General features: G+C 41.5%; 1 protein-coding gene across 12 annotated transcripts in view; it reads left to right on the top strand.

The window, feature by feature from the left end:
• The window catches only part of CACNA1C (calcium voltage-gated channel subunit alpha1 C), a 662,038-nt gene that overhangs the window by 523,866 nt on the left and 110,709 nt on the right, over nucleotides 1-27,463 (top strand). For all 12 annotated transcript variants that reach the window (XM_047065565.1, XM_047065566.1, XM_047065559.1 and 9 more), the window contains exons 12-13: nucleotides 13,691-13,851; nucleotides 14,798-15,023. In XM_047065565.1, the coding sequence (XP_046921521.1) occupies nucleotides 13,691-13,851; nucleotides 14,798-15,023 (387 nt within the window). The remainder of the gene's footprint in view (nucleotides 1-13,690; nucleotides 13,852-14,797; nucleotides 15,024-27,463) is intronic.

Raw genomic sequence — 27,463 nt, 5'->3', positions numbered from 1 at the left:
ACTTTAGTCCAGCTGGGTAAATATAACCCACTGCTATACTTTAAATAGTCCTTGAAGGTGAAATGTTCAGTTTCTCATATTTCCATTTCGCCAGCTTTTCTCCAGGATGGAATCTGGATACATGGGGGCAGGGAACTTCAAGATCCTGGGAAGTAAACAGGCCTTGGTGAGGGCTGCTCCTGGAATCCTTCTGAGTCCTCTGCCTATCTCCCCTGTATGATGGCTAGTCTGGGCTTCTCTCTGAACTGGCCCCTACTGGGATGCAACAATCCATCTAGTTTAGACATCTATCTCTGGAGTCCATGGGTCCCCCCATATTTTCATTTGATCTTGAAATCTCTACCTCTGCTCTCTGACCTCCAAGGTCTGTCAGTCCACTGACTTCAGCCACCTCCACACCTCATCTGAGTGCATGGACACTTCCAGGTCCTTCACACTCCATAAACAAGCTACGGGAAACCCAGAGCACTATGGCAGGCTCACCTACCTACCCGCCTCCCACTGCTGTATTTGTACCAGCCTGAATAGAACTCTGAGTCAAAGACTGATGTCCCAGGGGGCTGCAGACAGCCCCCCATACTATACCCAATGAAGGCCACCACTAGCCTCAGTGTCTCCGGGCTTCCCCATGATTATTTGGGTATTCCTAAAGCAACCCTCTGCAACCTCTTGAGACTTGGCTTCTGGGCTGAGAATTAAGTGAGGACTCTGATGTCTTATTTTCACCCTATTTCTGATACCTTCTTTCTCCCATAATTTGCTAGAACTGGAAAATGCAGGCCTTTCTCCCCTTCTTCTTTCTTTCAATCCAAGACCTCCTTTACATAAAAGAAAAAAAAAAATCTAGGGTCAAGTCTACCAGGCCTAACTGGTACATGAAAAAGAGAGTTCTAAAAAAATATTTTAAAAACCTTTTTCTCTCAGTGATGCTTGAATTTTACTGCTTTATCTTCAGTATCTGAAGAAGTGGCATATACATAATAGGAACTGAATTAATATCTGATGAGTGAATGAATGAATGAATGGTCTTGCCTTAGTAAGACAATAGGCTTACACAAACTCAAACAAAATATCTAATTTGACAGCCAAAGCTGAGAAAGCATTCGTGTTCCTGACAGTTCCAAAGCTTCTACACAATAAGAGTAAAGGGATGTAAAAATCCATTTGAAAATATTTCCAAAATATCATTCTCATGACATGCAAGTGAATAAATCATAAATGAACAAATGAATGCATGAATGAATGAATGAACATGATCCAAAGGATTGGAAGAGAAATTACATCTTTATATGGACTCTGTCTAGTGAAAGATTATCCAGGAGACTGGGAACATTTTTTTACTCAGTGACCCATAGTGTAACCTGTGCTTTTGAAAAAGGAGAGGAACAGGACAGTGGTCCCCCTAAACCTCAGGGCTCTTTTCCAAGCTTTGAGACTCACCTCAACCTGCTGTCTGCTTAACCTCCTATATTCCAACCATTTGATCTCTGGGAAGAGTTCCTCCCTCTATAGCTACTGTTCAAGATACAACAGAGACACAAAGAGGAGACTTTCTGTTACCAAAAGGCACACTACTAGTAACTTGGCACTATCGTTCAACCCATTTTCAGATGAGGATACTGAGGCTGAGAGATGCAGATGGTCACCTGGCTTACATATGGCCAAGTGAGAACCCACACCCAGGTCCCATACTGCTAACCACTGTGCCAGACTAGTGATAAGGTTCTACCCAGGAATACTAAACTCTATTTCTGCTCAGCTATTATATCTTAGGCATGGGCAGGTAGCTCTACAGCAGGGCTGTTGAATAGAAATATGTGAGCCACATAAACATTCTAAAATTTTTTCTAGTAGCCATGTTAAAAAGTAGAAAAAAACAGGTGAAAATAATCTAATATAATTTATTTAACCCAGTGTATCAAAAACATTATCATGTCAACATGTAATTAATATAAAATTTTTTGTTTCTTTGTGTGTGCTTTGGTTTGGTTTTTGCTTTTTGGTGTTTTTTTCCCAAATTTTTATTTAAATTCTTGTTAGCTAACATATAGTGTAATATTGGTTTCAGGAATAGAATTTAGTGATTCATCACTTACATGTAACACCCAGTGCTCATCACAAGTGCCCTCCTTAATGATCATTGCCCATATAGCCCATCCCCCCACCCACTTCCCTCCAACACTTCAGCATTTCTGTCTTTGAGTCTTTTATGGTTTGCTTCCCTCTTTTTCTCTTTTTTTCCCTTTCCCATATGCTCATTTGTTTTGTTTCCTAAATTCCACGTATGAGTGAAATCATATGGTATTTGTCTTTCTTTGACTGACGTATTTCGCTTAGCATAATACACTCTAGCTCCATCCACGTTGTTGTAAATGGCAAGCTTTCATTCTTTTTGATGGCTGAGTGATATTCCATTACATATATACATATATGTGTGTGTACATACATATATACGTGTGTGTGTGTGTGTACACATACCACATATTCTTTATCCATTCATCAGACAGTAGACACTTGGGCTCTTGCCATAGTTTGGCTATTGTTGATAATGCTGCTATAAACATCAGGGTGCATGTAGCCCAATCTGTACTCTTGTATCCATTTGAATCTGTACTTTTGTATCCTTTGGGTAAATACCTAGTAGTGCCATTGCTGGATCACAGAGTAGTTCTATTTTTAACTTTTTGAGGAACCTCCATACTGTTTTTCCACAATGGCTACACCAGTTTGCATTCCCAACAACAGTGTAAAAGGGTTCCCCCTTTTTTTGCATCCTCACCAAAATCTGTTGTTTCCTATGTTGTTAATTTCACCCATTCTGACAGATATGAGGTGGTATCTCATTGTGGTTTTGATTTGTATTTCCCTGATGATGAGTGATGTTGAGCATCTTTTCATGTGTCTGTTAGCCATATGGATGTCTTCTTTGGAAAAATGTCTATTCATGTCTTTTGCCCATTTCTTCACTGGATTATTTGTTTTTTGGGGGGTGTTGAGTTTGATAAGTTCTTTATAGATTTTGGATACTAACCTTTTATCTAATATGTTATTTGTAAATATCTTCTCCCATTCCATCAGTTGCTTTTTAGTTTTGTAGATTGTTTCCTTCACTGTGCAGGTTTTTATCTTGATGATGTCCCAGTAGTTCCTTTTTGCTTTTGTTTCCCTTGCCTCCAGTGACATGTCTAGTAGGAAGTTGCTACAGCCAAGGTCAAAGAGGTTGCTGCCTATATTCTTCTCTAGGATTTTGATGGTTTACTGTTTCACATTTAGGTCTTTCATCCATTTTTAATTTATTTTGTGTATGGTGTAAGAAATGGTCCAGTTTCATTCTTCTGTATGTTGCTGTTCAGTTTTCCCAACACCATTTGTTGAAGGGTCTGTCTTTTTTCCATTGAATATTCTTTCCTGCTTTGTTGAAGACTAATTGACCATATAGTTGTAGGTCCATTTCTGGATTTTCTATTCTGTTCAATTGATCTACATGTCTGTTTTTGTGCCAGTACCATACTGTCTTGATGACTACATCTTTGTAATATAGCTTAAAGTCTGGAATTGTGAGGCCTCCATCTTTGTCTTTCTTTCTCAAGATTGCTTTGACTATTTGGGTTCTTTTGTGGTTTCATACAAATTTTAGGATTGTTTGTTCTAGCTCTGTGAAAAATGTTAGTGGTATTTTGATACAAACTGCATTAAATATGTAGATTGCTTTGGGTAGTGTCCACATTTTGACAATGTTTGTTCTTCTAATCCATGAGCATGGAATTTTTTCACATTTCTTTGTGTCCTCTTCAATTTCTTTCATAAGTATTCTATAGTTGTCAGAGTACAGATCTCTTACCTCTTTGGTTAGGTTTATTCCTAGGTATCTATCTTATGGTTTTTAGTGCAACTGCAAATGGGATCAATTCCTTGATTTCTTTTTCTGCACTTCATTATTGGTGTATAGAAATGCAAACAATTTTTGTACATTGATTTTATATTCTGCAACTTTGCTGAATTCATGTATTAGTTCTAGCAATTCTTTTTTGGTGGAGTCTTTTGGGTTTTCTACATAGAGTATCATATTGTCTGCAAATAGTAAATTCTTCCTTGCTGATTTGGATGCCTTTTATTTCTTTTTGTTGTTAATTGCTGAAGCTAAGACTTCCAGTACTATGTTAAATAGTAATGGGGAGAGCGGACATCCCTGTCTTGTTTCTGACCATAGAGGAAAAGCTCTCAGTTTTTCACCATTGAGGATGATATTAGCTGTGTGTCTTTCATATATGACTTTTATGATATTGAGGTATGTTCCATCTATACTTACTTTGTTGAGGGCCTTTATCAAGAATGGATGCTATGTTTTGTCAAATGCCTTTTCTGCATCTATTGAGAGGATCATATGGTTCTTATCCTTTCTTTTATTAATGTAGGGTATCACGTTGATTAATTTGCAGATATTGAACCACCCATGCAGCCCAAGAATAAATTCCACTTGAATATGGCTAATAATTCTTTTAATGAACTATTGGATTCAATTTGATAATATCTTGTTGAGAATTTTCACATCCATGTTCATCATGGATATTGGCCTGTAATTCTCCTTTTTAATGGGATCTTTGGTTTTGGAATCAAGGTGATATTGGCCTCATAGAGTGAATTTTGAAGTTTTCCTTCCCTTTATATTTTTTGGAACAGTTTGAGAAGAATAGATATTAACTCTTCTTTAAATGTCTGGTAGAATTCCCCTGAGAAGCCATCTGGCCCTGGACTTTTGTTTGCTGGGAGACTTTTGATTACAGATTCAATTTATTTGCTGGTTATGGGTCTTTTCAAATTCTGTTCCAGAATATTCTCATAATTGTTTGTATTTCTGTGGTGTTGGTTGTGATCTCTCCTCTTTCATTCGTGATTTTTTCTATTTGCATCTTTTCTCTTTTCTTTTTGATAAATCTGGCTAGGGGTTATCAATTTTATTAATTCTCTCAAAGAACAAGTTGTTAGTTTTTTAATATGTTCTACCTGGTTATTTTGTTTGTTTCTATATAATTCATTTCTGCTCTAATATTTATTATTTTCCTTCTTCTGCTGGCTTTATTTGCTGTTCCTTTTCTAGCTTCTTAAGGTGTAAGGTCGTTAGGCTATGTATTTGAGACTTTTCTTGCTTTCCAAGGTAGACCTGAATCGCAATATACTTCCCTCTTAGGACCACCTTTGCTGCATCCCAAAGGTCCTAGATTGTCCTGTTTTCATTTTCATTTGCTTCCATGTATTTTTTTTTATTTCTTCTCTAATTTCCTCGTTAATCCATTCATTCTTTAGTAGGATATTCTTTAACCTCCATGTATTTGTGGTCTTTCCAAATTTCTCTTGTGGTTGACTTTGAGTTTCATAGCATTGTGGTCAGAAAAGTTGGATGCTGTGTTCTTTTGTGCTTGTTGAGATCCGATTTGTGACCCAGTATGTGATCTGTTCTGAAGAATGTTCTATGTGCACTCAAAAAGAATATGGATTCCACTGCTTTAGGATGAGTGTTCTGAATATATCTGTTAAGTCCTTGCAGTCCAGTGTTTTATTCAAAGTCACTGTTTCTGTGTGCTGATTTTCTGCTTAGATAATCTGTCCATTGTTGTAAGTGGGGTGTTAAAGTCCCCTACTATGGCTACTTCAGCTTTCTTTTGGTGACCATTACCATGATATGTGGTTGTCCATCCCCTCACTTTCATTCTACAGATTTCTTTAGGTCTAAAATGAGTCCCTTGTACACAACATATAGATGAGTCTTGTTTTTTTATCCATTCTGATACCCTATTCTTTTGATAAGAGCATTTAGTCTTTGCATTTGCATTTAGTCTGTACATTAGCATTTACATTTAGAGTAATTATTGAAAGATATTAATTTAGTGCCATTGTATTAGCCTGTACAGTTGGTGTTTCTGGTGATGTTCTATTTTCTTTCTGATCTTTGGTTTTTTTTTGGTATTTTTTCCTCCACTCAAAGAGTCCTCTTTAATATATCTTGCAGGGCTGGTTGGGTGGTCACGAAATCCTTTAGTTTTTGTTTGGGAAACTCTTTATCTCTCCTATTCTGAATGACAGCCTTGCTGGATACAGTGTTCTTGGCTGCATATTTTTCCCATTCAGCACATTGAATATATTATGCCACTACCTTTTGGCCTGCCAAATTTCTTTGGACAGATCTACTCTGAACCTGATCTGTCTTCCCTTGTAGGTTAAGGACTTTTTTTTCCATTGCTGCTTTTAGGATTTTTTCATTGTCTGTGTATTTTGTGAATTTGACTATGATATGTCTTTGAGATGGCTGGCTTTTGTTGAATTTAATGGGAGTTCTCTGTGTTTCATGAATTTCAATGTCTGTTTCCTTCTCCAGAGTAGGGAAGTTGTCAACTATAATTAACTCAAGTAAACCTCCTCCTCCTTTTTCTTTATCTTCTTCTTCTGGGACTTCTATAATATGAATATTATTATGCTTTAAGGAGTCACTCAGTTTCCTAAGTCTGCATTCATGATCCAAAACCTTTCTTTCCCTCTTTTTTTTCACCTTCATTATTTTTCATAATCTTATCTTTTATATCACTGATTCATTCCTCTGCTTTGTCCATCCTCATTGTCATTGCATCCATTTGGTTGTGCATCTTGGTTATTGCATTTTTTATTTCAGCCTCATGAATTTTTAGTTCTTTTATCTCTGCAATAAGGGATTCTCTAGTGTGTTCTATGCTTTTCTCAAGCCTAGCTAATATCCTTATGATTATTTTCTTAAATGCTGGTTCAGACATCTTATTTATATCTATATTGATTAAATCCCTGGTCATAACTTCTTCCTGTTCTTTCTTTTGGGATGAATTCCTTTGTCTTGTCATTTTGTCTGGGTCACTAGTTTTTTTTTTGGGGGGGGGGGGGATTGTTAGAAAAGCCTGCTCCTATATTCCTGCTCCTGAGAGTGATAGAAGAGGTCCAAAAAAAAAAAAAAAAAAAAGAAAGGAAACTAGATCCTATTTCCCCTAGAGCTGAAGATTTTGCAGCATCCTATGATCAGTAGACTTGATGCATGCAAGGGGTTTGTGCTGGTCTTCTGGGGCTGTGGCCTGCTGCACTGAATCTCAGACTGACTTGTCCTAGTAGAGATGCACCTGCAGGGTACAGGGGGCAGAGCTTAGTGTAAGCAACTACAGCCTCCACTTGCTAGTGCTGTTTTGCTCACTGAAGTTGATCAGTGCTGATGGGTGGGCTAGGGTGGGGGGAATAGTGTCACCCCACTCTCTTGTCCCCGGAGTGGGGAGTTCATGCCCACCACTCTTCAGAAAGCCCTCACAAAAGAACAGACAAGCACCTCTTTTGTGTCCCTAGCCTCTTCCAGATCCCTGCCTTCACCCTGCCTGCGACCGAGCTGTCTGTCTGCCAGGTAGAACAGTACTCCTGTGTTTTATCTCAGGCATGCTGCTAGGTTTCAAAATTACAAATTTTAGAGATCTGTATGGCTCAAACACATGCTGATCCTCTGGGAGAGGGCCTAGCCAGGTTTTTGCCATTTGCTGGTTTGTCTCAGAAAATGGTCACGAGATCGTGTAGTGGTTCAGAGTTTATGGTAAAGAACAGCACAACTCCAGACAAACTTAGGCAGTGTCTTTTTTCCTATGCTAGGGAACAGGGCAGCACATTGGTGCTGCCACTTTTTTTGTCCCCAGAGGGGACATGCCACCACTCCCAAATGCACTCCAAGCAGGGAAACTGTTTATCTCTGTGCAACCCAGGGAATTCTCAGACCATGCTGCCCACTCCTGGGTCTCTACCTTCCTTCCCCACCAGAGCACCACCAAGCCCACCAGGCATGACCCTAGCAATGGCACAGACCTTCAAAATTTCAGCTTTCCAAGTGAAGGAAGCCATAGAGAGAAAGACATATACCATATGTTTTCACTCTTATGTGGGATCCTGAGAAACTTAACAGAAACCCATGGGGGAGGGGAAGGGGAAAAAAAAGAGGTTAGAGTGGGAGAGAGTCAAAGCATAAGAGACTCTTAAAAACTGAGAACAAACTGAGGGTTGATGGGGGGGTGGGAGGGAAGGGAGGGTGGGTGATGGGTATTGAGGAGGGCACCTTTTGGGATGAGGACTGGGTGTTGTATGGAAACCAATTTGACCATAAATTTCATATATTGAAAAAAAATTTCAGCTTTCCACTGCACTGCTCTCCTTTTCCCAGACAGTGGTTTTGGGGGAGAGTTTGTCTTGTACAGTTCCGTTCGTGCACTTTCACTCTTTCCTTCTCTTTCTTTCTCTTTTGCTACTCTCTATAATATCGGGACTCTGTCCCCATTGTGGCATCTGCAACTCTTCTCTCCCCCAAATCAACTCTCTGCAGCTCCTGTCTTCCACAGTGTGGCTGTTTTCTACCTCTTGTGCAGTTTTTCTCTCTTAGCCTTCAGATATTGGGTGTTCATGATGGTTTGATATTTATCTGTGTTTGAGGGATGAGGCAAGCTTAGGGTCCTCCTAGTCCTCTGCCATCTTAACTCCTGTTTAATATAAAAATTGAGATATTTTACTTAATTTTTGTACTAAATCTTTGAAATACAGCGTTTATTTTACACTTACTACATGTTTCAGTTTGGACTAGCCAATTTCAAGTGCTCAAGAGCCACATGTGGCTAGTAGCTACTGCACCAGATGGGGTGGCCCTAAAAAGTCTGAGAAGATACAAAATGGCAACCCTCTAGTCTAGATTCTACAGTCCACTGATGTTGTGTGTTTAAGGAATAACAAAGCAGGGCAATGGATTGAAAATGTCATGAAAATTATCAAAGTAGATCTGGAATTATTTCAGTCTGCTGCTAGGATTTCCACTACAGATGCAAGAAGAATGTATCTTCGTACTTTCTGCCTGATTATGGCAGCCATGATTGAATGGGAGCATACAGGAGAAAAGCATAGTAGTACAGGGGGGAAATGGAGAGGGAATTTTTGCAACTCAGAATAATTTTGTAAACAGTGAAGAGCCTGTTTTACTCTTTAAAAAGATTCTAAAATTTAAGTTTTAACAAAATGTCCTGATCATTTTCTCAGTTTAACAATGACAAATAAGACAATTTGAATTTCCAGACATTTGCAATACAGAATGATACAAAGTCATGGTTTATTTAAAAGAAATATTAGAAGAGAAACTTTAGAGGAAACTCAGCAAATTATAATCAAGTTATAATGTTCAGGCAATATTAGGGGATTCCTTTTGTAAGCCAAGTCTCCACTTTGAGGAATTAGTTATAATAACGAATTTTGCAACATTTGGGCATCATGGTTCAGAATAGGATTTAAACAGTTAGGGAACAAGTTATTTAGAAAGTCTTATGCAACTTGCAGGGATTAATCAGATAACCTGTTGGAGTTTCCAGATCTTGACTTTACAGAGTTCTGAAGTGAACCCCATGGGGTTCTAAAATCTGGAAGGACTGTCTTGCCCCATCTTCAGTGAAATGAGCAGCAAGGACAAGGCACATATATAAATTTTCCTAATCTCTGATAGTCCATTTTAAGTTACATATAGTATAAAAGAGTTAAATTTAATCATTTTCTGTGTTGCTTGTTCCCAGTTAAAGAAAAGATAGGAACTTATTCTAGCCACTAGAAAGAGCCTGAAATGTCCACCATTTTGCTGTTGTCTACTCTTCTAGATGCCTGACAAAAATTATATGCCAAGCAAACTCTTTTAGTAACACTGCCCTTTCCTCACCCCCACTTTCATCCCTGGGTCACAAGAGCTCCAGGCTCTCAAGTCTTGTCTTCAGCAAGACGTTAGTAAATCTGCATAGAGTTTGTCTCTGCTGTTCTACCAACCTATCAGTCAAATGTCCTTACCATGTGAAATGGACTGCACTAAGTACTGTGGGTCTATAGCAAAGTGTAAGACATAGTCTTTTTCCCTCAAGGATCCTATGATCTCACTGGAGAGGCAAGAACCATATACTAAAAGATAACTGACAGTATGGGGAAATGAGAAATCATTTCTTTTGGGTAACCTTTGCTGGCTCCTCCACCCCTGGCTAGGAGGCCCTTTGGTGTGTTCCTGTGGCACCTCTGTGAAGCCTGCCTTGGTGGTAAGCAAACTCTTTCATTGCTTACAAGGGTCTTTAAGCATGAGTTTTATGCAAAGACTGTCTATCCTGTTAACTGTTGAATATCTATTACCTATCCCATGATAGGTGTTTAATACTTATTTCCTTAATGTATAACTAAAATGAGTAATGCAGACAATAAGTGTGACAGGAGTACTAAGTCTAGGAAAACTAGAAAATTTCACCACGGAGAAGCTGGGACTTGAGCTAAGCCCTAAAGAATGGCAGGACATAGGAAGGGAAGGTCCTGGCAGTTGTGGGGACAGTCCATGTAGGTGGAAAGGCAAGAGTAAGGCCCAGAATTAGGAAAAGGTAAGGTGGATCCCAGGGTGAGTGAGCAGAACTTTCCCATGGGGATGCAATGATACAGAATTTTGAAGAAGTAGATTAGGCACATTCATATCCACCTTTCTGTCCTATGTCTACATATGGGAACTTCTATTTCTAGAGTAAATGACTTTTGTGCTTAGTGTGAAGGGAACATGAATAGCAGGCAAATTTCTCCTCCCTATTTTATCATTTAATTTCTATATCCTCCGTGTGTATGTAAACACACAAATAAATTTACACATTCTAATAAATCATTACATTTATTATACAGTAGGAAGTGTTGCCAGGAAACCAGTTGTCAAGCAAAGCTATATTTTGAAGAGTGGGAGGTGTATAATTATCTTTAAATACTTTCTCTGGATAGTAATTACCCCCACCCCCACCCCAGCCCAAATCCATGTGACTCCCCTGAATGGATGTGCACAGGAACAGCACATTTAACAGCCACTACCCTATCCGACAGCCACTCCTTCAGCGAGTCAGGCAGTTCTAGACCCATGGGATAGGCCTGACTATGTGGTACCTCGTATCCGAAACTCGGGACAAGAGGAACTTAATCAAGTTCTCAGTATTAAACTGACTCCAAGTCCATTTTTATATACTGTAAAGAAATGCAAACTTGATTCTTTGGACTCTGAATCACAATTATCAGTGATTTCTGTAACATAAAATTATATCTATTTAAAATATTCTTTGAAACTACAGTGTAAGCTATTTAAGACTAGATAGAAGTTTGTCCTGAAAATTCATTTTTTAGGAAAAAATTGCACCAAATTTTTCTACAGTATTAATAACCACAATAATAGGGAAGAATCAGTGTCCTGTCCTGTCAAGATAAGACTCCTCAGTACCGAGAGCTGGCAAACTCCAGAGGACCACCAAGAACCCCTTGTCCCACTCCTTTGCCCCTCTCCTCAGCCTCCCTCATCTTCATTCTTACCCGGGGTGGTATGTCTAGGAAGATGTAAGCCTCCCTACATGCATTTCGAAACCTTAATTTTCTGACCCCAATGCATTTCTTCTCTATGCAGTGAATTACCCCCAAGTAGCATGTAAGTATCCCCTACAAAGAGATAGCACACACTAGAGATGGCATTCAAGTACCCATGATGAGGTAGGGTCAGATCAGAACACTATGTGATTAATTCTTCCTTCCCTCCCTGTTCTGCAAGCCAAAAACTAAGTTCTGTCTGCAGTTCTGAGGAAACAGTTCTCTTCTTAAATGTACTTCTCACTTTTCTAGTCTCCTAATAGATTTTAACAAAGATTTGGTAACAGGGTTTTCCACAGACAGTAGGTAGAAAATACAGAGTGAAAACATAAATGAAGTCAAGCTGTCTTGAAAGTCAGTTTGGGGGTGGGTGGATGAATCCATAGCAGCAAGGATCTGCATTTCTAGAAACGTAGAATACAGATGTGAATACAGATATTCATGGACTATTGTTCCAAGATGCTTCTTTGTTCCTTCCCTGCCTTCTTTATTACCCACACAGGGGCACTGCCTTCTGACTGCCTGTTGGGTCTCTCTATATACATGACCTGCAAGCACTCCAAATCTATTTCCTGAGCTGGGCGCCCCTACTTTCCCTTCATAGCAACCTCCCTGCCCAGAGCACTGCTTCTCCTTGTCTGTACCTATATTGGCTAGAGGTGCCACTCTCCAAATCACCCCAGCTAGAAGTTTTGGCTGTCTTTCCATACCTTTCTCTCTTACCTTGCACACCCAGTCAAACTCAAAGTCCTATTGATTCTGCCTCCAAAATTGTGGAGTGTCAACTCAGTGTCCTCTTTTCCATTAATAAAGCTACTGCCTTCATCATCTCCAGCCCAGATGGTCAAAAGAATATTTCTCATACTACCTCTGATCTAGAAGTTGTTTTGTTGTTTAGTTGGTTTTCTAAAATCAAATTCCATCATTATCTCTCTGGAAATCATTAAGGTGGCCTCTGTAAGTCTCCCTCCCAGGCACTTCTCCACGATCCCCTTCCTTCTCTCCTTTGTTGCTACTGCCAGCATTTATCAAATGTTTGGTCAATGGAACTACCAAACATAGCTATGTATTTTCTCTGTATCTAATAAGGATGAAATTTGGGAAAGCTATAAACTCCTGCACCATAGAATTTAAAAATGTGAGTGACTCCTTGGTTTAATCTAGCTTAATGGTTCTCAACCATGGTTATAGATTAGAACCCTCTGGGGAGCTTTAAAAAATACCCAGCCCCCAGAGAATCAGATTTAATTGATTTGGAGTTGGAGCCTAGGTACTAGTGGGAGGTTATGATTGTTTTTTTAAGCTACCCCAGGTAATTTCATGTACAGCCAGGTTTGAGAATCATTGACAGAAGTCCCTAACCAAGAGACCAAAGGAACATTTTAAGGACCATAGCTAAGCTTCCAGGGGTCCATGTGCTGTTGTATGAACTAGTATGCAGAGATGTGTGTGTATGTATGCGTGTGTGCATGTATGCTCTTTTCTGAACAGAGGATCTAAACATTCATCAGAGTCTGAAAACATTCCATAACCCCATAAAGGCAAAGAACTTCTGATCCAGATTCAGCCCTTACACTTTACAGATGAGGCAGCATCTGGGCGAGAGACTGGGCTGGGGTCAGGGGAGAACCAAATCTGGCTCTGCCACTGTGTGATATTAATCAAGGTATTCAACCTCCATGGCCCTTAATTTACTCCTCCTCAAAATCAGGATAACAACTGCTTTTCAGGGTTATTTAAAGAATTAAAGAGAAGGCATAGAAAGTGCCTAATATGGTAACAGGCATAGATGAAGTTTCATTAATGGTAGACATTACTAGTCCTATTCCTACCATCACTACTAATAATTCTCCTAATACTTGCAATATAATTTTGAATAATGCTATTATTATTAAAAAAATATCTATTTATACCAGATGCAATATATGGTGTGTATATATATATATATATATATATATATATATGGATTTTATTGATCTGCACAACAATCCTGTGAGCTTGGCCCTATTCCTGTTTTACAAATGGGAAAAATCAAAGCTTACAAGGGGCAGGGCTACACCTGAGGCCACACAAGTGACAGATCCTGGTTAACTTGACATGAAGCTTATCTGTTTGCCACCAGATTGTACTGCTCTGGTGAGGCCAAGTCCATTAAGGGAAGAAAGGAAACCACTATGGTACCTTTCATATTGGAAAAAATCTGAATTTCACAGTCACCTCCCTCCCCATCCCTCTCTCCTTGCTCCTTTTCCAGCCGCTACTGGCGTCGGTGGAATCGGTTCTGCAGAAGAAAGTGTCGTGCTGCAGTCAAGTCTAATGTCTTCTACTGGCTTGTGATCTTCCTGGTGTTCCTCAACACACTCACCATCGCCTCAGAACATTACAACCAGCCCCACTGGCTCACGGAGGTCCAAGGTGAGAGGCAGCCCCTGGCACTATCCTGCTTTACTCTTGTTAACTTAGCCCTAAATCCCAGGGAGGGAATGGTCACAGGCACAAGGTTGATGGGAAAGTTGCCAGTGGCCGTGGCTCTTGGCAGGCACCATGCTGGAGATACCAAGGGCCTGACAGCTTGCAAGCCCCATAGTAAAATGTTCAACCTCATTATAAACAGATGTGGCTCACCTGTGTAGGCCCACACCATCTGCCTACCCCAACAGTCACCGTTGGGTCCAGGTGACAAGGACACATGCTGCCCCCTGTTTGGCTATCTCAACCCTTGGCTGCCAACTTCCCAGAATGGATTTTCAATACAATAGCCTGCAGGTGGACCTGCCAGAATGTGTGAGGATGAGGTGAGCAAAAAGCCAAGAAAGAGGACAGTAGTGGCCTGAGCACGAGGAGCTGTCCTCAATGGGCAGTTAGTACCCTTCCCTGAACCCCTAGAAGAGGACCTCCTTAGCCAGTGCCTCAGCTCCATGCCCAGGGAGTCAGGCAGACACAGGGGCTGCATTCCAGAATGCTGGGTGGTGGACAGTCTCCCAGTGTAGAGGGCAGATGGGTGACTTGGCTCCCCCTTTTGGCTGATTGGTTTGGGCAGATTACTTACCTCTCAGAACCTCACTTCTCATCTCTGAAAAGCTGCTGGGAGGAATAAAGAAGATCAGCACACAAAGCCTTTGATGCATGGTAGATCCTCGATACATATTTACTGTGATTATTACTAGATACCCCTTTCTTGTCACTTTGGCCCCAATTGTTCTGTTCTGGCAGCAACATATGGGAGAGGTGTCCTGGCTGGGAAGGGAAGCATCTGGCTTTTTCTCCAGTGGTGATAATTACTGTTTTCTTTCTCCTCCTCCCCCCTCTCCCCACTCTCACATCTGTGTTGGGATCCTACCCCCTCTCTTGAACCCACCAGACACGGCCAACAAGGCACTACTGGCCCTTTTCACTGCGGAGATGCTGCTAAAGATGTACAGCCTGGGCCTGCAGGCCTACTTTGTGTCCCTCTTCAACCGCTTTGACTGCTTCATCGTGTGTGGGGGCATTCTGGAGACCATCCTGGTGGAGACCAAGATCATGTCTCCCTTGGGCATCTCTGTGCTGAGATGTGTCCGGCTACTGCGGATATTTAAAATTACAAGGTATTTGGTTTCTCACCTCCCTTTGGACCTGGAACTCAGGTAGAAGTTCTTCCAGAAGGCAAGGGAGGCAGAAAGTCCTGGGTGGGAGAGTAGCTGCTGTTTCTTAAGAGGTCTATCCTTGGCTCATATATGATGGAGAGGATTTTTTCTTCATTTAGATGACATATCATTTATAAGTACCTTTGACCACTGCTACCAGAGACAACTCAGTGGCACAAACAAATTTGGGATTTATTTAGTTACATAAAAGAAGTATAGAGGGGCACCTGGGTGGCTCAGTCAGTTAAGCAGCTTACTCTTGATCTCAGCTCAGGTCATGACCTCACAGTTCATGAGATTGAGCCCTGTGTCGGGCTCTGCACTGATACTGTGGAGCCTACTTGGGATTCTCTCTCTCTCTCTCTCTCTCTCTCTCTCTCTCTTTCTGCCCCTTCCCTGCTCACATGTGTCTCTTTCTCACTCTCTCTCTCAAAATAAATAAATAAACTTTAAAAAAAAGTGCAGAAGTGGGCATCCCAGGTTAACTGAAGAAGACAGAGACCCCGTCCCCTCTGTCCTTTTTTTTTTTTTAATGTTTATTATTTTTGAGGTGGGGGGAGGAGCAAAGAGAAAGGAAGACACAGAATTTGAAGCAGGCTCCAGGCTCTGAGCTGTCAGTACAGAGCCCAACCTGGGGCTCAAACCCACAAATGCAAAATCATGACCTGAGCCAAAGTCAGATGCTCAACTGACTGAGCCACCCAGGCACCCCTCCCTGTTGTCCTTTGCTTTGACAGCCTTAGAACCACCATTCTCTGGGTCATTAGGTGGCTTTCAGAGATTGAGCCATCATGTTTGAATCAAGGCAGGGAGAAGAGAAACAGCAAGGGACCAAAGCAGACACCCATCCTGGCTGAGTCAGCCCTTCCAGAGCTCTTTGAGAGATCTTACCAAAGGATCTGTTCTCATGGCCACCCCAACTGTTCGAGAGACTGAGCAATGTGGTCTTTTTCCTGTGCATGTGCTGCTGAAAATGCAGTCCAGTTTCCTTAACTGAGTAAGGATGATGGCTATCATGGCACAGATGGCTTTCACCCCTCCTTCCTCACATTCACCCCCTCTCCGTCTGCCTGTCCATCCACCCACCCGAAGACTACAGTCTCCCCAGCTCTCGGGGTCAAGCAGTGATTCTCATGAAGAGGAGGCATAGGCGGGGGCATGGGGCCAGGCAGCATGCTCTAGGACAGTCATTTCGACTGTGCTGTGACCTATTTGAGTGGTGAAATCAATTGATTGAATCACAACCATCATTTTTAAGCAGCTTTATTGACATATAATTTACATACTATAATTCATGCCTCTAAAGTGTACAGTTCAGTGTTTTTCTGTACATTCACAGAACTTTGCAACCATCACCACAATTTAGTTTTAGAACATTTTTATCACCCCAGAAAGAAACCCATACCCACTCCTCATTCTCCCCACATTCCTCCCAGCAGCAACCAATAAAATTTACTTTCTATTTCTGTAGATTTCCCTATTCTTGACAATTTCTATAAGTGACATCATGCAGTCTGTGGTGTTTTGCGACTGGGCTTCTTTCACTTATGTAATGGTTTCAAGATTCACCCATGTTGTACCGTGTGTCAGTACTTTATTCCTCTTTATGGCTGAATAATATTCCATTCTGTGGATACGCATTGTGTTTGTATGTTCATTCATCAGTTGATGGATATTTGGTTTATCTTTACCTTTTGGCTACTATGAATAATGCTGCTATGAATATTCATGTGTAAGTTTTTGTATGGATTTTCAGTTTCATTTCTCTTAGATATATACCTAGGACTAGAATTTTTAGGTCATCTGATAACTGCACATTTAAGATTTTGAGAAACTGCCAAACTGTTTCCAAAGAGACTGCACCATTTTGCATTCCCACTGGTGATGTATGTGGGTTCCAATTTCTTCACATTCTCATTTTCAGTGAAAGATTTAAATAGAATAGGAAACTCTCAGAAGGCCTCACATGAACATAAGCATTGTTTCTTAAAAATCTTTGAGATATATGTCTGAGTTGCAGTAGGTTGTGGTCAACCTTGAAGGGACATATCAGAAACATGTGAAAGGGAGGAGGCTCAAACTCTGACAAACCTCCTCTTTGTTAGAGTCTCTGCTTTGGGATCCCAACTGATAATAGGGCCACTGAAACCATCAGTTGTATTGTATTGGGAAAAGAGGGAGTGGGCTCAGTATCTTTCATTCAGGGATTTGAAGGTAACCATACCTGCTTGATGTGTTCTGAACATGGCTGTATGAGTAGTCAGGGCTTGCAACACTGCCCTCAGTTTGTTGTTCTCTTTATGGCTCTCTCAGCAGCCGCCAGCACACATTCCTGGGGTGCTGTCGAAGGTCAGATGAGAGAAGGCATTTAAACAGTGCCAGGCCCAGGGACACTCAGCAGCCAGAAGACTTATTATTAACCTGTTTATTATCTTTGTTGTTATTTGGAGGACGGAGAGGTGGGGCCCTGAGAGCCACCTACACATATACAGTCTCTTACTTCTGTTTCTCTCCCATGTTCCTACTATGCATCAAGCTCTGAGAGATAAGGGAAGAGAGGTATGGTATGACCTGAACCCAGGAGAAGTTTAAAGTCTGGCTAGGGAGATGGAGTTTGTGCATATGAAACCATTGAAAGAAAATCTAAGACAGAATAAAATGAGCTGGCAAATGTTGGGACAAGGATGGGAATACGTGCTATTAGAAGTTGGGAAAAGAAGAAAGTCCCTGGGGAATGTTTAATGTCACAGGATGGACTTCAAGGACATGCAGAATTTAAACCCACAAGTTTAATGTTCCTGAGCAAACACCTCCCTTCCCCTCACCCCAGAAAAAACTCTTTCTGTATGCCCTGAATATCTTGACATTACAGAAAACCCTTGGCTTGTTACTAAAAGTAGTAGAAATATAATAACAATTATTGTTAATATGCATCAGTACTTACTCTGTGCACCTAGTGTGGTCTGGCTTTTTTCACTTGACTCGTCCTCACACTTAACTGTAAGAGAGGGTCAGAGGAGTGTACTATTATCATGATTCCCATTTTATAGATGAGGAAACTGTGGTTTAAAGATTTAAGTCACTTACCCAAGCCACACAAACTGCTCAGGGATGAATCTGGGATTAAGTAGCAGATCTGTGTCTGACCTCAGGTTCTGTGCTCCTAACCATGACCGTGAACTGTGAAGTTGACTGCTGAACTGTCTTGTCTTTATCCCAGAGGTGTGCCTTAAAGGATTTTTACATATGGATTCTTGTTGTTGGATATTTGCTGATTCTACCTGTTCCTCCTTGGGTCTGGTAAAAGCTATTTTTCACTTGGAGTTTTCAGTGCCTCCTAAATAGTTCTCAAAAGTCTATGTGTTTGGGGGTTTGTTTTTGCTTTTGTTTTTTAGGTTCCTATAGAAAAGAATTCTTGTTCCTAGATATTGTCATAGAGTCTTAAAGAGATTTGACATTCATTCTATTTCTAATCAATAATTTATCTACTTCTAAGCTGAAACTATTGCCAAGAAGCCATTTTTAAAAATCTGTCTTTGTCAGAGAGCTTCCCATAGTCCCTCCAAAAGAAAGATTAGTGGTATTTCAGATCTCTGTAAAGTCTATAAACAGAATAATTTCATTATCTAATTGGAAGTTACTTTGGCAAAGGCCATCATCTTCCTGTTTTGCAAGCCTCCAACCCCTCGGGTGCTTTTGGAAAACAACATAGAGACTATAACTATGTGGGGAATCCCATGCCCCTTCTGAACCTTGTCTCCAGTATACTCCAGTGACCAAGAAAATGCCTAAAATATGGTCTGGGAGTGGACATCTGGTCTCTAGAGATGGGTCATCTTGAGATGGTCCTGTCATCAAGCAAGCATATTTCTCTATCTTCTTTTAAAACCTCTTAGAGAAAATTTTGTAGTATCTCAGTATTATTAGTATGTTAAAAAAGCATTTTTTCACAGTGCATTCTGACCCAGTGATTGTGATTCTCAGACACAGTTAAACTCAATAAGAGCTCATGAAGGACACACACCTCAGGAGATTTCGACCAGCAACTTCTAGAGAGTTCCATACTGGTAATCCAGTGACCTCACTTTGAGAAACGCTGGTCTAATTTCCTGCTGCTGTCCTTTGTCCACTTCCCTGTGCTAAAATATGGACCTTCATATACAATTGGAAACCTTAATTCTTTCATCTGCTTTCCCTTCTCTATACTGTAGCCCCTAATCATGTTATGATTGTACTTTGATAGTTCCTGACTGAGAAAACATATGATAAAGAGCTACTATGAATTCAGCAAAGTCTTTAAATTATTTTAATTTTATTAATTCCTATACACTTGTATACATTTGAAAAGTGGTAATGTACACACAAGATGACTATTTATCTAGAGTGCTGTAATGTTTGGTGTATTCATGGATTTGTGGACGCCTTCCTAAAATTCCAAGCTTCCCTTACCTCACCCAAGACCTGCACTCTGAGTTTGGAATACTGACCTAGACTAAGAACCCTCAACCATGATGTCAAGACACAATGGTATGTCCAGAGCAGTTGAACAGTGCATAGCAATAATTTGTTATTATAGGAGATTAAATACCAAAGTTTATGAACAGTTAGTTTTCTAAAAAGTAAATGCAAATAAATTCAAGATTGTTCCTGTAACACCCTCACTGTTGGTCATTTGCATTCCCAAATGCTTTTATGAATGGGCAAGAATGGGCTAGAGTTACCACTCTTCATGTTACCTGAAGGGAGCAGAAGTTTTTGATATATGATGAATATGAATATGATACATGAAGAAAATGAATTTTCAGCATGGCTATTTTTGTGTATTTTGTCAAAATCTGAGAATTCATTAGAGAGTATACTGTGCGTATGAATACCATCCATCCTACATGTCTCATAAAAAAAAAAAAAGAAAGACTGGGAACCCTGCACTGGACTGTAAATCAGTTGACTACTGAGTGTTAATAATATTGGGAGTGGTAAATTACCACTAAATTATGAAATAGGGAAGGCAAGATTCCTGCCTCAGTGAGAACAGAGAGGCATACATGTGGCCAAAATATTTGTCATCTTTTGATACATTACCCATGACAGTGGGCCTTCCAGCCAAGTAATAGATTGGATTCTTTCTCCTGCTTTGAGGTTTTACAGGGCTCTTGAATGTTGCCAGTTTTTAATATCAAGTATGTCTACTCTTTGTCAGTCCAGTCTGACTTATTCTACATGGAGGAAGAAAGACCTCAGTTAGACTAAATCTGGATGTGATTTCAATTTACTAATTGCATTTCATTTTTTATAAAGTTTGTTTTTAAATGCACTGAAATCCCTCCAGCCCTTGCTGTTTTCTCTCTTAAACCTTAAATCCATTTCTTTCTCCTACTGCTCCTCCCCTGTGGCTCCCTTCCCAGGCCCTGAAATGTGAGTTTGGGCTGACTCAGCATAGACAGATTTACAGATGAATCATGACCACATATGGGCTCCATAGAGCCCCAAGGTAAGAGCCTTTCGCAAATTCTCCAGGCTCTAAATGTCTCCATTTCAACTGCCAGAATCTGACCATGAGCATCAGATCCACCTCCACACTGCCCTGACCCTCCCCACTCTAGCCCTCCTCTTCTCAGGACACCATGGAGGCTCTGAGCTCCTTACGGACCATTATTAAAGAGATATGTTTGGCATCTGCCCAGTTCCCAGGCCAGAGTCTATGAAGAAGGCAGCTCAGACTCAAGAGCCTGCTCACTGCCTTCAGCATGAAGGGTGGTTATTCTCTGGAATGGTGACTGGCTGGTATTATCTACTGGGGATTAAGAAGACCCAGATGAGGATGACTTGAATGTGTTCCTTCCCTAACCCTGACACATCTGGTACAGGGGCCCACTAGTGAACACTGAGTAGCTCTGCGGTCCAGGAGCTCAGAGGAGCACAATCCCAAGGCAATCCCAAGATGAAGACCAGATGACCTTGCCAGCATGACAGGGTTACATTCCCCTACTGGGAATGTATTCTCAGTGCAACCAAGGCCTCTTATGCAAACAGAGAAGACAAGACCTTTGAACTTGTTATCCAAGGCAGGGTTTGACTCTAAAGCAAAACACATAAACTGTGCATTCTCCTAGAATGGAAGGGGCAGAGGTAGATATCAGCAGGAACTAAACTGGTAGATTTGGCCTTGAGCTCCAAGCTGTCCCAGACCCTGACCACGATAGTATAGAATTCTCTGGCTCTTCCTGGACCAGCACATACCTAGTTCAGCCTCCTACCTCACTAATCCTTCCAGGCTCTATTGTGTCTTACAGAACCAGAGGCCAAATTTACTGAAGGGCTAGTCCTTGTACACCCACCTTGTACATCCCTGTGGCAAAGCTGAGCTTCCTCCTTGAATGAACCTTCTGTGCTTCGCCCAGTTATCTTATGTGACCTGCATTTCTCCTCCCTTCCTTAGGAATAGTGTATAGAAGCCTCATACCACACAGATTCACCACATGAAGTTTGCTTTATAAATACTCTACCAACAATAGATCACTACCATCAACACTGAGAGGAGTTTTATTTTGGAGAGGGTTGGGGTGTTTTTACCCCTCAGGACAAGAAGAGTTGGGACAGGTATAAATTTAGCTATGAACCTCTCTGGAACAGAGAGGAAGTAGGGTGGAGCATTTTCAAAGCACCCTAAAGCTGTTAGTACTGTTATTTTGAAGGTCTTTTATTTATAGCAGGCTCGATGTTCTCCTCCATACCTAGACTGTAAAGAACCCTGCCCTGAGCTATTTGAAGCAAAAGTTCACAAGATGAAAGTTCCAGTTCAACCAAGGTTCAGGCCACTTTCTGCCACTAAAGATAAGGGAGAAGTCCACAGGGCCCAAACAGACTTAGCAGAAAGAATGATGGAGATACAATACCCCTGAACACATGGTGGTCATTTAAGCCAAGAGAGGCAGAGGGGAAAGTTAGCAAAAGTGAAGCCATAGTCAGCAAGTGAAAGAATTTAGGTAACAAAGAAATTGTCTGGATCAGAAAACCCTCACGTGCACCCTACTTTAAAGAGAGAACAGTGGGCTAGGTTGTATGGAGGATGGGGTGGGCAAAGACACACTTTGTAGAGAATGATTTAGAGCCACAGGAGAATTGAAAAGTTGAAAGGATGACCATAGCCAGTGGAGTGTCTGAGGATGGTGGGGTGGAGGGAGGGGAGTCTTTAAAGCTGGGCATGTGCATCTGGGGCTGTGAATCCCCAAATACAGAATGAGACTTCTGTGTATGTGGATGTGTGTGTGCACTGTTCTGAAGACAAGATGCTCAGTTTTCCTGTCTCTCTATGAGGCCCGGACATTAAATAGTTTGTTCTGCTGCTGCTCACCTTTCTCCAAAGATGTTCATTTTTGGTGACTGTGTGTGCTTCAGCAGTTTTAATTGATTAGGATAAAACCCTCAGATGATTGCTAATATGCCACTAACTCTTTTAGTTTTTATGTCTAGAAGCTAATGTATCTAAAAACGAGAGTGATTCTGAGACCTGAGGCATCGTCTGATCTGCATGTCATGGTGATAACAGCCACCAAGAATCAGATTGACATTAAGGAAGAGAGAGCTTCAGGACTTGCATGGCTGCCAGCATTTCATTTAAATGCTACTTCATGTCACCCTTCCCAGAGGCTGCCACCTGTCACCTACAATTCTCATTGATATCAGTGGTAATGAGGCCCCCGCCCTATCTGCTGCTATCAGCCAAGGCGTGGGAGGCTCCAAAATCCAGCTTTTCTCTGACCCCTAATTGTGTTCTTTGCCACATCAGTTCAGCAGTCCCTTTGTCTCAGTCCTTTAGAGAGCACATAAAACGTCTCCAACCATGTGCACATTAGGGATGGACACCTTCTGTTCAGCAAGCTGTATGCCCCTCGTAATGCCAGACTACTGGCACCAGCTCTCCTCCCTTAATTCTGCTCCAAAGGAACAGAAAGTACAGGTGGCAAGCCAGCTACAGGGCAGACCCCACCTTGCCCCTATTGAATGGAAAGCAACTGGAAGTTGAAGATAAACAGCATAAACAGCCATTTGTTTCTTTGTCTTCACTGTGTCTTAACTGCGTGACTGGTCCTAAATGCATTATCTTTTCAGTCTGGGTGTTTTTCATGAGGAAGGTAGGATGCCATCAGTTTATCTGGTTGCAGTTTGTCCCTTAAAGTCTGGTTCAAGCCCTTCAACCCACAACCATTGGTTTTCAGCCACCAGGATGGGAGTTCTTCCACAAAGGAGACACATGTTCACAGAACTCTTTGGGAAATCCTACTGCAAGGGTCTCAAAGCCATAACAACCCTATCTTCTATACATAATCAACTTTATACATAATCACTTTCAACCCTATACATAATCACTTTTTTCTTTTTTTGTTAAGATATAATTGGCATATATATTAGCCATTCTATATAACATTATATTAGTTTCAGGTGTACATAATGATTCGATATTTGTATACATTGCACAGTGATCCCCACAATAAATCTAGTTAACGTCTGTCACCCTAAATAGTTTCAAATTTTGTGTGTGTGATGAGGATTTTTTAAATTTACTCTCTTAGAAGCTTTCAAGTATACGATACAGTATGATTAACTATAGTTACCATGCTATCCATTCCATCCCCAGACTTATTATAACTGGAAGTGTGTAAATTTGACCCCCTTCATCCAGTTTGCACATCCCCCAACCCCAATCACCTATCTATTCCCTTAATACATAATAGTTGGACTTAATGTCAGGCAGTGGAATAGTCAGGAATCTCAAAAACTCTACCCATGAACTTAGGGAAGTTATAGGAAAAGAAATGATGTGAGAGAGGTGTTTTCAGGCAAAGTATGTTTGACTTAAGTACATGTGTGAGAGGCCACCACCACCCCACCCCTTCTCCTGACACACATACATAGAACTATCTTGTAATCCCATGTCCCTTGCTTTCCCCTCCAGTAAGTATAAATGTGTCACATTTATAGTAAGATTCATTCGTTCATTCAACAAAATATTCATTGATCACCTCCTTTGACTAGCCATTGTTCTAAGCACTAAGGATACAAACAAAGCAAGTGAATTCCCTGCTCTCATGGACATTACATTCTCATGGCAAGTGGTAATGAGTATATTAAATAGTGGGAATAGGAGATAGATGTGGTCAAGGGAGGACCACTGTAGTGAGGGGACATTTGAACAGAGGCCTGCAGGGACTGAAGAAGTGAGCCACACAGAGTTCTGGTGGAAACCTCTGTATACAGCAGAAAAACAGGGACCAGGGCAGGAGTATGCATGGAGGCTGGGGGAGCAGCGGGGGACCAGTGGGCTGGGGCAAAAGGGGTGGGGAGAGTGGGAGGAGATGAGGAGATGAGGTCTACTTGGCAGTAGAGGCCAATTCCGCATGATCTGTTAGGCCTTCCAATGGGAAGCAAGAGCATGAAGCAGTTTTGAGGTTTAATGTGACTTACATTTAACAGGGCCTCCTGCTGCAGTGGTGTGGAGTACATAGATGATTGTGTACTTCCCATTGCATGGTGTCAGGAAGTATGTAGCATCAGTTTGTCTCGTTATTGGTGATTCTAAGTGTAGAAACTTGGTTAAGTGGGTATCTGCCAGATTTCTCCACTGTTGAGGTACCCTTTCCCTTTATGATTAATAAGTAATCTATGGAGTGATATTTTGAGAGTATGTGAATACCCTACTCCCCAGTGACCTTTCACCTAGTGGTTTTAGCATCCATGATGATCATTACTGAATTCGTTGCTAATGCTAAATGGTTATTTTTTTAATTTTATTTATTTATTTTGAGAGAGAGAGAGAGAGAGAGCGGGGAAGGGTCAGAGAGAGAGGAAGAGAATCCTAAGCAGGCTCCATGCTGTCAGCACAGAACCTAATACACAGGGCTTGATCCCACGAACCCACGAGATCATGACCTGAGCCAAAATCAAGAGTTGGCCTCTTAACCAACTGAGCCACCCAGGTGCCCCCAAAATGGTGATTTTCTGATTCTATCATTCATTCATACATTTGTGTTATCCATTTGACATATTCTATAAAGGAAACCTCTACCTCCTTTTTTAAATATCGATAGATTTACATTGTTTTTCAGTATGTTATAATCCATTACTATCAATTAAAAAAAAGTATGGTGGAGCGCCTGGGTGGCTCAGTCAGTTAAGCATCTGACTTCAGCTCAGGTCATGATCTCGCAGTTTGTGGATTTGAGTCCCCACATCAGTCTCTGTGCTGACAGCTCAGAGCCTGGAGCCTGCTTCAGATTCTGTGTCTCCCTCTCTCTGCCCCTCTCCTGCTTGTGCTCTGTCTCTCTCTGCCTCTCAAAAATAAATAAATGGTAAAAAAAAAAAAAAAGTATGGTGCATTTGAGAGTTTTTTACCTGAGATGCATATAGTGTGGAGAAAGGCTGCAGGGAGCAAGTGTTGAACAGGGAAACCTGTCAGGATGTGGGATTGCTGGCTCGGCTGGTGACAGAGTATGGGAAGTGGCCAGATTCAGGCTTTGCTTGGAATATGGGACCACAGAGCTTGCTGATGTGGGGTCAAGAGAGACTTCAGGATGACTGAAAGTGTTGTGTCTTGGGCCAGAAACTATGGGAGATGATGGGGTTGGAGCTCTGTCATTCCACACATCTCATGTTGTGAGCCCATCCCTGACTGACCAAGAGAAGTGCAGACTTTCCCTGGATACCTCGAGGGACATGGGGAAGCGTGAGAAGAGTCCTCACTTTTAGTCAAACACTCCGCCCTTTTCCTGCCCCTCTGACCATTACAGCCCCATACCTGCTCCACTGCTGGCCCCCCAGGGCACTCACTATCTGCCATCTTTCATGCCCAATGTTTCCAAAGAGTTCTTCTCCACTAGATGACTCATTTTGTTTCTCTACCACAGCCTCCACTTTCCCAGAACTCCAGGCACTCCTCCCACATCCCCTTTCCTCTCTGCCTCCCGCCTGCTCCACTCCACCAAACCTCTGTCCAGTCAGGGGCCTCCTTGTCTGGCTTCCCATTGGGTCCCCATGGCTGTCACACACCTCTGAATCTCAGTTGTGAGCCTGGTTTGAGTTATTTCCCTCATGTCCATGTGCCTCATGAAAATTAAGGCTTCAACCTTCTTTGACCATAAAGGCTTTTCCAGAATATTCCATGACAGTTGAACACACAGGAGATCTCTAGGGGGCTCTGTGACCTTAATCCATATATACTCTTCCCTCTGATACAGCTGGAAAATCTTGTTATAAATATGCTCTAAAGTTACTGGTTCCTAAATACCAGTCTACTGACAAGTTTTGGAGTGGTAGAATGAAAATCACTCAAGTCCCAGCACCAGAGATTATGATTTCATGGTTCCAGGGTGAGGCCTGGGAATCAGTATATACAAAATGACCAAACTCCTCTGCAGTTTCCTCTCCAGTGTGGGAACACTGCTCTAAATGTAAGAAGGGCAGGTATCCTAGCCCCAGAGAGGTTCTCTTACTTCTGGCTTTAAGCAGAGCAAATATTACAATCTCTAGCCTATTGGGGTGACAGGCAGTCTCTCACAGTAATACTAGGTTGGACAGAATTTATCTGAGGACAAAGATGGGGAGAATGGAAGAAAAAAACTTCTGATCTTTGCCTTCAAGAACTCAGAGCCTATTTGGAGGAGATGAGACTGTCACAAATGAAAAACACTGAAGAGCATTTATAGAACAGATACAAATAAATGTATATTAATATTCTGCAAACAGAGGAAGAATGGCTGGCAGGCAAAATAGAGGTAGAGAACGGCTGAATTTGTGAAGGAGAAAGGAGCATTAAAGACGCCAGGCTGGGAAGAAGTTCACGTTTACATCCAAACTGTTGGCCCATCTGCTTCTTTCACCTAATATGGAACTATTCTCTGGAGAGAAGTACCCAAGCTGGGGGTGCAGCTATGAGGCTATAATGGGGGTGGTTTGCATGTCACTCTTTTAAGCAGCAAAAGCAATTCACTACATGTATTGGTAATAAGCTGGGAATGCCTTAAGTGGAGGCAGTCAAGACTGTGACCTGGAAGGCAGACAGGCCAGAGGTGGAGCTAAGGAAGTGAGATTTCTCAGTTGCACATGCTCCAGTTAGAGGCTGTGTTCTTTTTGCTACAGTGCATTTCCTTATCGTGACAGGCCCAAGCTTCATCCAGCAGCCATTAGCAACCCACACCCACACCCCTTTTCCAAGAGGAAGGGATTTTCCCAAGGCTATAATGAAGAACCTCTGTATTTACAGTGGAGAAAAGGACTGTGACTATAATGACTGGGAGCCTCCTCTCCAAGGAGCCCCATCTCTTCCCAGAAAGACCTCCCTGCCTTACTCATAGACCTCTTTGGTTTCTGGTAACCCAGGAGTTCCTAAACTTCCCTGCTTATCA

Source organism: Lynx rufus, unplaced genomic scaffold (assembly GCF_022079265.1).
Source record: "Lynx rufus isolate CCGP_SWC_20201006 ecotype Redwood Valley unplaced genomic scaffold, mLynRuf1.p SCAF_7, whole genome shotgun sequence".
Lineage (NCBI taxonomy): Eukaryota > Metazoa > Chordata > Mammalia > Carnivora > Felidae > Lynx > Lynx rufus.
This window is presented reverse-complemented; position numbering and strand designations above follow the sequence as displayed.